Source organism: Dryobates pubescens, chromosome 13 (genome assembly GCF_014839835.1).
Source record: "Dryobates pubescens isolate bDryPub1 chromosome 13, bDryPub1.pri, whole genome shotgun sequence".
Classification (NCBI taxonomy): Eukaryota; Metazoa; Chordata; class Aves; order Piciformes; family Picidae; genus Dryobates; species Dryobates pubescens.
This window is the reverse complement of record NC_071624.1, coordinates 13,844,481-13,856,764: the sequence shown is the minus strand read 5'-3', so window position 1 is coordinate 13,856,764 and position 12,284 is coordinate 13,844,481. Positions and strand designations below refer to the sequence as shown.

General features: G+C 43.8%; 1 protein-coding gene across 1 annotated transcript in view; it reads left to right on the top strand.

Moving 5' to 3' along the window:
* The first annotated feature begins 1,342 nt into the window (after window positions 1-1,342).
* MFN1 (mitofusin 1) overlaps window positions 1,343-12,284 on the top strand; it is a 28,055-nt gene continuing 17,113 nt past the window's right edge. Inside the window, exons 1-6 of the mRNA XM_054166786.1 lie at window positions 1,343-1,445; window positions 1,998-2,119; window positions 2,960-3,095; window positions 5,874-6,036; window positions 6,659-6,783; window positions 8,451-8,559. Coding sequence (XP_054022761.1) covers window positions 2,005-2,119; window positions 2,960-3,095; window positions 5,874-6,036; window positions 6,659-6,783; window positions 8,451-8,559 — 648 coding nt within the window. The 5' untranslated portion in view covers window positions 1,343-1,445; window positions 1,998-2,004. The remainder of the gene's footprint in view (window positions 1,446-1,997; window positions 2,120-2,959; window positions 3,096-5,873; window positions 6,037-6,658; window positions 6,784-8,450; window positions 8,560-12,284) is intronic.

Genomic DNA, 12,284 nt, shown 5'->3' with positions numbered 1-12,284 from the left:
TTTATAAATAAGGGACTAATGTTAACATTGTCTTCTTGGTATGTGTCAGAAAGTAAATGAAAATGTCCAGGAGTACATTTACCTTAGCGGAAACTCGAGCAGGCCATCAGCTTCCACATGCTAAAACAAGAAAGATAATAAGCAATAGAAAAAATAGGCAAAGTGAGGGCTGTCTAGAAGTTGGAAGGTTCAAAGGAATGACTCTACATGCCAAGGACAGTTAAGTTGTTCCCACTGAAGGGAAGAGAAGAGCTTGCTCTAGTTATGTGAAGAATGTAGGTGGAAGGTCAGTGCTGTGACATTGCTGCACTGAGGTGAACTGAGAGCACGTGAATGGAGCTGGTTTGATGCTGCCAGAGACATTCAGCCATCTTTAACCTTGTAGATCGAGCAGTTCATCTCTGTCCTGAGTAAAAGACATTAATTAGTAATCAGAGCATGCCAGTACTAACTTTATTTTTCTATAAAACACTGTGTGTGAAATTCAGTTGTTTGTTGTTCTTTACACTCTACCTCCAAGATTCATCTTGAGGAGCAGCATTCTAGCTGGAAGCTATTCAACAATCATGACAAGTGTTTTGCATTTGGAAGCAATTAGTATTTAATTATTTGCTTGTCACGCATTGGAGACTTTAGGTTGTGTGTTTCAGCTTCTTAGATGATGTTTGTTCTTGAACAAAAGTTTACATCTTAATTTTGGAATTTTAACTCCAATTATTGCAAGAAAGTAAAATGCAGCAAATTAGTAATCCTTAAATAACGTGTCTCTGTAATGCTTATTAACTGTTATTTTGTTTGTGGTTGTACTCATTTTCTTACGCTCTTGTATCAAATGTATAAATTAATGAGTGGTTTTTAACTCTTGGAAGTACTTAAGTGTTTGTCGTTTTAGCTGACATTAAACCACCGTTTTGACAGTACTCGGAAATCCAAAGTCATGCGTCCTTGCCTTTGTTTTAGATACCCATGGGATTGTTGAAAGGCTCAAAGGCCAAGTTTTACCGCTTGAGGTGCAGGGGGCCAGACACTGCTCAAGCTCAAGACGGGCATCCCCCTGTGCTCTGCGGTGTGCAGCGGCCTCTCACAAGCCAGAGAGGCGCATGCAGCGCTACGGCTACCGGTCCCTTATCCAGCTCCTCTTCCCGGGACAAGGGACAGCGGGCCGGCACGCCGGGGCATTTCCCGTCTCCATTTCACGATCAGCTGCGCCGCCTCTCCCCACTCCCCCTTTGCCCTCGCTGAAGATGGCGGCCGCGTCTTCACCCGTAGGCCCTCAGTAAAGATGGTGGCCGCCTGGCCTAGGCGGATCCGGGGGCGAGGCGGAAGCGGAAGTGATGTTCGCCCCCGTCCCGGCGGTGGCGGGCCAGGAGGAGGCAGCGGCGGCGGGGAGGGCCCCGCCAGCGGCGCGTTAGTTGCCGGGTAACGGCGGAGCGAGCCGGGGCTCCGTAAGTGATTGGGGGCGGGCAGGACCGCGGTCCGTCCGCCGGCCCTGCGGCCTGGCTCCCCGGGAGCGCCGCGCCCGGGAGCTGCCCGGGAGCGCCGCGCCGACCTCGGGTCCTCGCTGTCACCTCAGCGGCGGACGGTCGCCGCGGCACCTCCCCCGGGTAGCGGAGGGGGATGGGACGCCCAAGGCGGGCCGCGGGCCTGTCCTCGCTGGGCTGAGGGGACAGCGCTGAGCTCCAAGCAGTGGGGAGGTTGAGAGCCGCGTTCGAGGAGGGCAGAGCTGCGTGTTTCGGGCCAGATGCACGGAGTCCCTTTAAACCTGTCGCCGAGCTCCCTGAGCCGCTGTAGGCGCGTGTGGCCAGAGGAGGAGATAAGAGTTTGTCAGGGTCATGAAACCAGACGGAACTGAGCTTACTGGTGTTCGCTGTGCTCTGGGGGTTTCTTTAGGGCTTTTGGGTTTGCCTTTTCTGAATGACTGGGTGAGAAGTGTCTGTCCCTTCGCGCAGGCGGGTGTGCCGGGGGTTTTGGTCACTTTTATGTAACTTTCGTTGCAGTTGCACAATGGCAGAAGCTACGGTCTCTCCGCTGAAGCACTTTGTGCTAGCTAAAAAGACAATCACTGCCATCTTCGACCAGCTGCTGGACTATGTCACTGAGGGAGCAGCTTTTGTGGAAGGTTAGCTTTCATCTCAAAGACGGTGGGGGGTGTTGGTTTGAGTGTGTTTTACAGCAGCACGGTGTACCTTACCGTATAATGTATACGTCAGTGTGCTGTTCGCCCTCTAAAATAGGCACGTTTTTCGTTTGCCTTTGATTTGTTCAGCTAAGACTAGCAGGAATGCCCAGGATGGCTATGCAAATGAAAAGCTGATTTCATCCCTTAGGCTGGTCTGATTGCATCACTAGCCTCCTTTCCATGAGGGTGGGAGCTTAGACACTCCAGCATTCGTGGTGTCTTTTCATAGTGGTAGGTAAAACAGGTTCTCCCGTTGTTCAGTAGGAAAGTAGATCAACGTGAGGTAATGCAAAGAGCCACTGGTTACGCCCTCAGAAGTTTTAGCCATGTAGAGGTGCATGTGTCGCCACACGGAGCTGGCTGCTCATCACCCCAGTGAGGTCTGCAGAGAGAAGGCAGTCCAGTCTAGTTGGGTGTGTCCCTGAGAAGTCCCAACTTTCCTTTCTGGAGAAAGCAGGTGTTGCAGAAAGCAGGGCAGATCAGCACAGCCAGGCTTTTATAAGCCTGTGGTCACAGGGTTTTAGAATCCAGCAGTTAGGTTGTTGATTCTTCTGCAGTGATTTATGTCATCATTTCACAATGTGGAACTGTTTGTGGTGGAGCTGTCAAATGACATCAGTGTCTGTAGTGGGGGTGGTTTGTTTTGTTTTCTTTCCACTGTATAATTAAAATTCACAAAGATTGTTGTTGGCATGTGGAGTACTGAAAACACAGATGTTGCATCCTAGAGTGCGTGCTCTCTATATGATTGCTTTTATTTTGCTCTTTTTCTCTGTGTAGCAACATACAGGAACCCAGAGCTTGACCATGTAGCAACAGAAGATGAACTGGCAAAAATACAGGCCTATAAACATAAGCTGGCAGTCATTGGTGAGGTGCTTTCACGGAGACACATGAAAGTGGCATTTTTTGGCAGGTAATAAACAGAATTTCCAGAGCTTAATCAGTGTTATTATTATCATTTATGTATTTTTTTTTTCTGTTTGGTTGGGCTTAGTGTCTGTATTTTCAATTTAAATGCACTGGAACTTGCACTTCATCATAGAATTATTATTTGAAATACAATACATAAAACTGTATTTGTTATTAACTGATGGTGCTGAATTTTTCTGTGATGCTGTCTTGCTTCATGACTGTAGATTAATTATCTGTGTCTTGTTATACGGTTTCCATTAATGCACTTTGTTAAATAATTGTCCTGTGGAGACCTGTTATTTGACTTGGGAAGGTCTGAGTTTGTCACCTTCTCCAGAATGGCTTTTCTTTCTCTGTTGTGGTGGGTTTATTTGTTTCATAGTTTTGCTTTCCTGTTAAGAACTTCTGTGTTGGATCACAAGCGCCGAAAGCTAAACTTGGAGCTGTTTATGTTTCTGTATATAAGCAGCTGGAGGAAAACAGAGGTGGTAGCTTAGTTGTATCATTGATCTGATAGATGTGTGTGGTGGTTATAAGGGATAACAGTACCAATGAACTGTATGTTTTCCAGATCAATCAGAATGGAGCTAGGAATTTTTGCTTCCCTGTGTTGCTGATTAGGAAAAATTCTAGTTCACAGTCCTTGGTGGTACTGGTACAGACCAAATCTCAAATCTGTTAAGCATATAGATAACATTTCTAAAATTACAGATGGTTTCAATTGACTTCTGTTCTAAAAAAACAGTCAGGGTTAGAAAATGTTTAACTTTAATCAGGTTGGGATCATCTCAGCTATGTCATTTTTTTTTGAGTCAGGAAAAATGGGAGTTAGGTATTTATTGTACTTGGAACATGTTACTGCATAAGAAGTGTTCTAGAGAGATGCTCTCAGGTGTGCAGACCCAAAGCACTGAAGTTTTCCATGGTTTTGCTTGTATGAATTGTAGTTTGCTTTTCAGTCTCCAAAGACTGAAGGTTTCGTTGAGAATTTTTGACTGAGTCTTAACACTTGCAAATAAATGTTTTGCATTCCAAACAGTGTGGCCATTCTGGTCCTGTAAGGGTGAAAAATCTGCTTCACTGAGACTGAAGTTGGATGTAAAGTAGGGAAGTCCATCTAAAAGGCTATGGTTGCAGTACTTTGAAATGCTTTCATGTGCCTGGTTAGTCTGGGGTCTGTTTAGCCACTTTGCTTCAGGAGGATTGATTTTTCTGTGCTTAAACTGAAGTGTGTGGTAACTCTTTTTTTTTCCTGGAGCATGAAACTTCATGTTTTACTTCTAAAAATTCTGTAATAGCATTGGGAAAATGTTTGTGAGGTGATCTTGCCTTTGCTAAAAATAGTTCAGCTATTTGAAGAGAAACAATAAAAAGATCTGGGAATAAAGGAATTTTGTTATATCTCAGCCTTGATATTTCACAAAGTTAAAAGTGGAGTGTGTTTGCAAGCTGTGATGTGTGATGGAAGCTGCTTTGGCAAAGGGCAGAAGTTCAGAGCAGGAAAAAGATCATTTAACTCTCTGATACTGTGGACAAATTTGTAAACTGCTGTATGGTGAACACTGAGCTTTTTCCAGAAGTAGCTCAAAAATGAGGAGTAGTCTCTGTAACTTCATATGGTTGTGAAATAGTTAAACTTCAAATATTTATGGCTGAGGGGTAGAGGTTTAGTGCAAAGTAGGACATGGCTGAGAACTTCAAGTTCTTGCACAATCAGCTAGTGACCAGTTCCTTTTAATTAACAGGGGTTTAGTTAATTTAGCTCTCTCTTCCTTCTGAAATAAGGATAAAACAGAGTTCTATTATTAGAGACATTATTTGCCTCACAAGGTTATGCACAAAAGATAAATGAGTGTTTTGCATGTTGTTTCACATCTCACTCTAGGAATCTTCATTCATTTGAGATTATTAAATAGTTTTGAACGGTCCTTGCTGGCTGTGGTGAGCATTCCCAAACTGCAGTGTCATAAGGCAGTAGTATAACAGTGCTGCTTTTGCACCTCTTGAAGTCTTGAAAACTCCATCAGAAGCAGCAGTTCCTTTCTTACTGCTTGTCTCTCTCAAGACAGGCTAAGTTCCTGAAGTGGTAATTTCATGAACATTTTAAGGAGTCACTGTTGATTGCCACCATAGAGGGTGGTCTTTCCCTGCCCTATCATACAGCATTCTACTCATTCTCCTCCGGCATCCCTGGAATTCCTTTAGCTTTGCTGTGAGCTGAAGTGTGGAACTGTTGTCTGATCAGAACATAACTCTCCCAAAAATGTTTTCAATCAGTTCTTTTCTGCAGGACTGCCAGGGCTGGCACAAAGAAGAGGGCAGGCAGTCCTCATATGTGAGACAGCCTGCTGTGATTGAGCCATTTTTTGAAAGTTGGTCTAAAACATCTTGTTATGCTTTTTCTGCTGCAGCAAGGTTGAGTCAGTATCTTTTACAAATTCCTTGCACAGGTTGATGTATACCAGATAAAACATCCTTACCAGCACAGGCTGGGCTTGTTGAGCCAGTGTGTGTTAGACAAATCAAAACTGGTTTTCTGGGTTGGATAGGCAGTGTTGATACCAAGAAAGATTTCTGGAGTTGCCATTCAGATGAACTTTTACTGCATTCCTTATTCTTTTCTGGCAAGCTCTGCTGCACTAGCTTGAAGCTCTATCACACAAAACAGCTTTCAGCATGAATCTGATGCAGTTAAATAGGAGTGCTTTGAGTTCAAGACAAAGGCAGGTATAATGCTGCTGTAGTGTGCTCTGAGTGCTTTTATTTTCTCTCCCTCTAGAACAAGCAGTGGGAAAAGTTCGGTCATTAATGCGATGCTGTGGGACAAGGTACTTCCTAGTGGGATTGGCCACACCACAAACTGCTTTCTTAGTGTGGAAGGGACAGATGGAGATAAGGCTTATCTTATGACAGAGGGATCAGATGAAAAGAAGAGTGTCAAGGTACATTTTTTTTCAGTGGCTATGCTACTTTTCCCAACAACTGTTTCTCAGAAGATCTGTCTTCTAACAGTGATTGCAAGGCTGACAAAAATATAAGGCTCATATGTTCTGTATTCTTAAATTGCTATTTAGGAGGGGATAAAAGCAAACTAAAATAGTCTGCTTTGCAGTTTTTCCTGGGTATTTTGAGAGACAGCTAGATCATGTCTCACTGGAGCAGAGCATATGTAGAGTGATTTGGTTTGATAGGACTAAGAGTAAGTTCTCTTACTTCTTAAGAATTTGGACCGTGCCTATCATTTAACTGCTCACACTGAGGCATTAAACCTCTGGGGCAAATTCATGATGGCACTCACTATCATGCACTCTATCCCCGTGGAGAATCCCACTTTGTGGCTTCAGAGAAATGCCTCTCTTGAGTTTCAAGGCACACCTTATTTAGATCCTGTTGACTCTTAAGAGCTGAAACCAAAAGTAAACTAGCAAATAATCTCCAGAAGGAAGTATGAGCTCTGTCATCCTTTCAGGACAGGTCCTGTCAGTTTTGCTTGATTACCAAATTGGGCTTCTTTACAGAGCTGTTTGTGGTGCATATTCACGTTTGTCATCTCTTTCTTTATAGACAGTCAATCAGCTTGCTCATGCCCTTCACATGGATAAAGATTTGAAAGCTGGCTGCCTTGTCCATGTCTTTTGGCCCAAGTCAAAGTGTGCCCTGCTGAGAGATGATTTGGTTTTAGTGGACAGGTATGTCTTCTGTTTAACTGAATATTTCCTTAAACAAATTAGCCTTTATAATGTCTACAAAGGAGACTGGTTTACTGATTAGTTGTGGTTTGGTTGTTGAGTTCCAAAATTATTGAAAGGTTTCGTTTCTTTTTTTTTTTTTAAGTATTTTTGAGAGTACAGAGTTTGTTCTTTTCTCTATACTGCTGCCTGTCACCACCCCACTGATTTTGGCCTTGTAAAAGTTGGAACAGACAAGTGTCTTGTGATGGAGCTGAATAAGGGACTAGCGTTTGGCTGAGGATAGTTCTGCCTTTAAAACAAACAGTATGGAAATGTGAATAGGGCTGTTGCAGCAACAACCTTTTGCCATTTCCTGTCCTTAAACTCTTCAGAGTGCTCATATTAAGTGCAAGCAAGCTGGACTTCAATTTTTTGAAGCTTCTGATATGAGCTGAAGTGCCAACATGTCAAAGTAATGTGTGACCTCAATGTGTAATTGTGGCTCTGTCAGCTGTGTGTGCCTGCCTGCTGGGTAGCATTTGTGACAGTTTCTTAAGGATTTCTGGAAGCTGTTGCTCCATCTCTGTCAAATGCCCATATTCCTGCCCACTGAGGTATGACTTGGTAGTATTCAAACAGTTAGGTACTGTATGCCTAATGTATGAATCAATATAAATGGAGAGCAAGCCACTCAACTATGAGTGAGTTCGTAAGTGTGACGTTTTCATATCCAACCAAACAACCCCCAGAATGAGTTCTGAGAAATTATTGCATCCCTAATCTTGCACCTTTAAAATCACTGTGAGTGTGGCATTATTTTCCTGGGGCAGACTCAGGTCCTGTGTTAGTCACAGAGAAACCCAGCATGACCAGTTTGATGCACCGCTTGGCTTCTGAGCTTGTGTAGTTGTGCTGTCTCCTTGGGGACGCACTGGAAGCCCAGAAGGGATCCTTGCATAGGTATGATGTAAGGCATGGTTTGATCTGCACAGTCTGTTGGTGAATCATAGAGTTCTTTTGGTTGGAAGGGACATTTTAAGATGATCAAGTCCCATGTACAAGTACAAAATGAAATGTAAAGGGAAATGAAAACAGTTTGGATTCTGAGAGAACAGATACTTGGAAGGAGAAAATAATATATTTGCTATTAAATAGAGAAGATTTGAACCAACAATAACTGAAGTGTTGCTTGCCTGTATTCCACTTACTTTTTAAAAGCTGGCAGGACCACAGTTTTAAGTCTTTCTTAATAAGAAACTTAACTAGTTTCTTATTAAATCTCTGCTTAGCTTGCATAATGTATCACTTTGATGTAGGCCTTCACTAATGGATTGGCCTTTTTGCTTAAAGTCTGGAAGTTGTGATATGGGGAAGGGGATCCACTCTGAGATCATTTGTATTTCTGGTGGACAGCCTGTCACTTTCCTTGGCAATTCTGGTCTGCATACTTACTCATCAGAAATTGCATTTTGGTGGGAGCAGATAGCCCAGTGAGCAAGTGACTTATAAAATGGTAATTGGCTTTTGCTGTGCTTGACTTAAGCTTGAGGTGGGCATCGGCCTAAAGATATCTTTGCATCTTCTTACAACACCCTTGTTCAATCCCACTCTATTTTTATCAGTTTATAAACACCAAGTAGTCCTTTGCTGTGTAAATACAAGTTGGTGTGCTTTATTCTTACCAGCCCTGGCACAGATGTCACTACAGAACTGGACAGCTGGATCGACAAGTTCTGCTTGGATGCCGACGTGTTTGTCCTGGTTGCCAATTCTGAATCGACTCTCATGAACACGGTATGATGTGCAATGACAGTGCTCCTTCATTTAAATATTCAGCTGTTCCATAACTGAAATGGCTTCTCTTAGACCTTTGCTGAAGCTCCCTGTGATGGTTTAACCCACCTGCATTAACAAAAAGCTCAGCTAACTGAGTCGGGGAAGCAAATGGAAACGAAAAGCTGTGTTATACAAGCAACAGCTACAATCTACAGTGGAATGCAATGAATAAGTGCAAATATACAGTATGTACAATGTTATACAGGTATTTACTAGGTGAAACAGAAAGGAAACCTTCCTGTCCAAGGGGAGAAACTGCCCTGCTTCCCTCCCTAACCTCTCCCTCCCCCTTTTCCTCAGTTCGATTAGAAGAAAACCAGCACCAGAACAAGAGGACACAGTCTCAGGCTGTGCCAGGGGAGGTTTAGGCTGGATGTTAGGAAAAAAGTCTTCATAGAGACTTGTTCTGGTGCTGCTTGCCTGGGAGAAGAGACCAACCCCCTCCTGGCTACAACCACCCTTCAGGTAGTTGTAGACAGCAATAAAGTCTCCCCTGAGCCTCCTCTTCTCCAGGCTAAACAACCCCAGCTCCCTCAGCCTCTCCTCACAGGGCTTGTGCTTGAGGCCTCTCCCCAGCCTTGTTGCCCTTCTCTGGACACATTCAAGAGTCTCAATGTCCACTTAAGCTGAGGAGCTCAGAACTGGACACAGTACTCAAGGTGTGGCCTAACCAGTGGTGAGTACAGGGGCACAATGACTTCCTTGCTCCTGCTGGCCACACTATTCTTGATGCATGCCAGGATGCCATTGGCCTTCTTGGCCACCTGGGCACACTGCTGGCTCATGTTTAGGTGGCTGTCAATCAGCACCCCCAGGTCCCTTTCTGTTTGGCAGCTTTCCAGCCACTCTGACCCCAGCCTGTAGCTCTGCATGGGCTTATAGTGGCCAAAGAAGACGCTCACAGCAAGCCCTCATACTATATGGTTCTCTGCAGCATGAAGAGCTGAACATATTTTAATATCTTTATTCCTTAAACCCTTGTCTCACGAGAGAGAAGACCTCTGTGTACCTTACAGCCTATATATGATTTGGAGAAGGAGAATGTGCAAGGTACAAGACCAGAGACTTAGTTTAATTTTGTAGTGATCTCCAGTTTTGATTAAGTGCTGTGATTGCAGACACCATCAAGATAAGGTTTCAAAGTCACTGGAAGTGTGACTCTGAGGCTGCAGTGTAATGCTGCTGAGAAGTCTCTTGAAGACTTTTATTAAGCCTACTGTAGACAAATAAAATGCTCTAATTGTTCTGAGCATGGTTCTGGCATGCAGTGTCTGAACTTTCTTATTATTGAGGCAATTTTTAATAAAGAACTGAATGTACAAACCCAACATTTCCTTGCAGTCTAGCAAATTAGAGTAGTTCGGTAGGGATGTGAGGTAGAACATTAAATGAGTTTAAAAACATCACTTTCCATCTTCTGAGCCCAATTCACAGACTCAGATACAAAAGAGATGTGGTTTTAAAAGGAGAAATAATCCTGACAACATCCAAGGGCATAACTATGGGTTTGTTTTCTTCATTATGTCACATAAGGGACACATTCTGGCTTTCAGTATGGAGGGATTCTAAGAGTTGTTTACATTCTGTGCATACCATCGTTGGTTTGGGGTGTTTTTAATTAAAATAAGTAAGAAGAAAGAATCTTGGGCTTCAGTGAGCATCTTATTGCTGTAGAGAAACACAGCAACAGCAGGGACCTGTGTGTTAGATTTCAGCTTGGTGGAATGAAGCAACAGAGAAAAGGCCAAACTTTATTTGGTTCCCTCATTTGCTCAGGAAACTGAAGCATTCAAAACAACCTGACTGAGATAATAAATATGCAGGAAAGAGGATTAGGCTGTACTTCTACTGGGAAATTCTGTTCATTTTGTATTTGTCTGATCTTAAACACCCAGTCACAGAAGTGCTGCTTTGCTTTCTAATGGGATTTTTGGCCAATCTTTGCTCCTTGTTGGGCATGGCTGCAAGCTGACAAACAGAAATAAGTTAATCTTGCAATTTGCTTCAAGCATTGAAGTCTTGCTGAGGTTTTGTTTTGGTTGCTGTGCCTATAATTCCTCACTTAATAGGAGCACCTTGTAATTATTAGAATCTGGAAATCACTAGTGTTCAGTTTAGGAAGGACATTGAGACACTTGGAACGTGTCCAGAGAGGGGCAACAAGGCTGGGGAGAGGCCTTGAGCACAAGCCCTATGAGGAGAGGCTGAGGGAGCTGGGATTGTTTAGCCTGGAGAAGAGGAGGCTCAGGGGTGACCTCATTGCTCTCTACAACGACCTGAAAGGTGGTTGTAGCCAGGAAGGAATTGGTCTCTTCTCCCAGGCAGCCAGCACCAGAACAAGAGGACACAGTCTCAAGCTGCACCAGGGGAGGTTTAGAGTCGAGGTGAGGAGAAAGTTCTTCATGGAGAGAGTCATTTGTCATTGGAATGTGCTGCCCAAGGAGGTGGTGGAGTCACCATCCCTGGAGGTGCTCAAGAGGGGACTGGATGTGGCACTTGGTGCCATGGTCTAGTCATGAGGTCTGTGGTGACAGGCTGGACTTCATGATCGTTGAGGTCTCTTCCAACCTTGGTGATACTGTGATACTGTGTGTATTGGAAGGGACAGAAGTACATCTTAGAAGTACCTTTGGCTCAGTAAACAGCTCTCTTACCCTTTCTCCTTTCTAATTCTTTCCAGGCTGGCATACACAAGTGAACTTGCCTTTAACAATTACATAACTGCTTAGTGCATTTGTATTTTGCTTTGCATTGTGGCAAGTGATAATTTCTTCATCTGCACAAGTTTATCCTGCAGGTGAAGCATATGATAACTATGTTCTCACCCTCCTTAGGTATTATTTTTACCTCTTACCATAACAGGTTTGAGAATACTTGGCAGGTGCTACACAACCACAGATTTTGTTGGTGTTTTTCTAATATTCCTTCATAAATTCTCTTCAGGCAAAGGTGGTACTTCTGCAGCAGTCATCTTGTTTACACATGCTTACTCTGTAGCTGATGGAAACCAGCATCTCTCCAGTGTTGTGTCCAGAGCGTGTGGCACTGTCCTGCTGCAGACTCAGCAAGCTTATGGCAGCTGTTTCAGCTGTGCTGAGCAGGGATTCACTCCACCATGACTTAGCCATTGTGGCCATGAGAACTGCAGGACAGGCAGAGGCAAGGGACCTGAACATGTTTTCACATACCTGCTTGTCTTATTTTTAAAATGAAAACATTCAGCAATGACTTTTCCTGTGGCTCAAGCCATACAGCCTCATACCAAGTGTTACCTGGCTGTAGTTCAAGCTGATGTTGCCTAGCTGAAGAGTATAGTTAAAGAATGTTTTTCAGGACATTGAAACCAGATTTGACAGGATGAACAGGAGTGTCTTGGAAGTTCAGATAAGGAAGACTTCATAGTCTTAGACAGGTGTCTCACTTAGAAAAACAAAATGAGCAGATGCAGTGGTGCCTTTTATGTTCTTTTTCCCTTCCTCTCTCCCCCAACAATATTTCCTGTCATACAGGAGGAGAAACTTCTTTACAGTGAGGGTGATGGAGCACTGGCACAGGCTGCCCAGAGAGGTTGTGGAGTCTCCTTCTCTGGACACATTCAAAACCCATCTGGATGCATTCCTGTGCAAACTACCCTGTGTGATCCTGCTTTGGCAGGGGGGTTGGGCCCAGTGATCTTTGGAGGT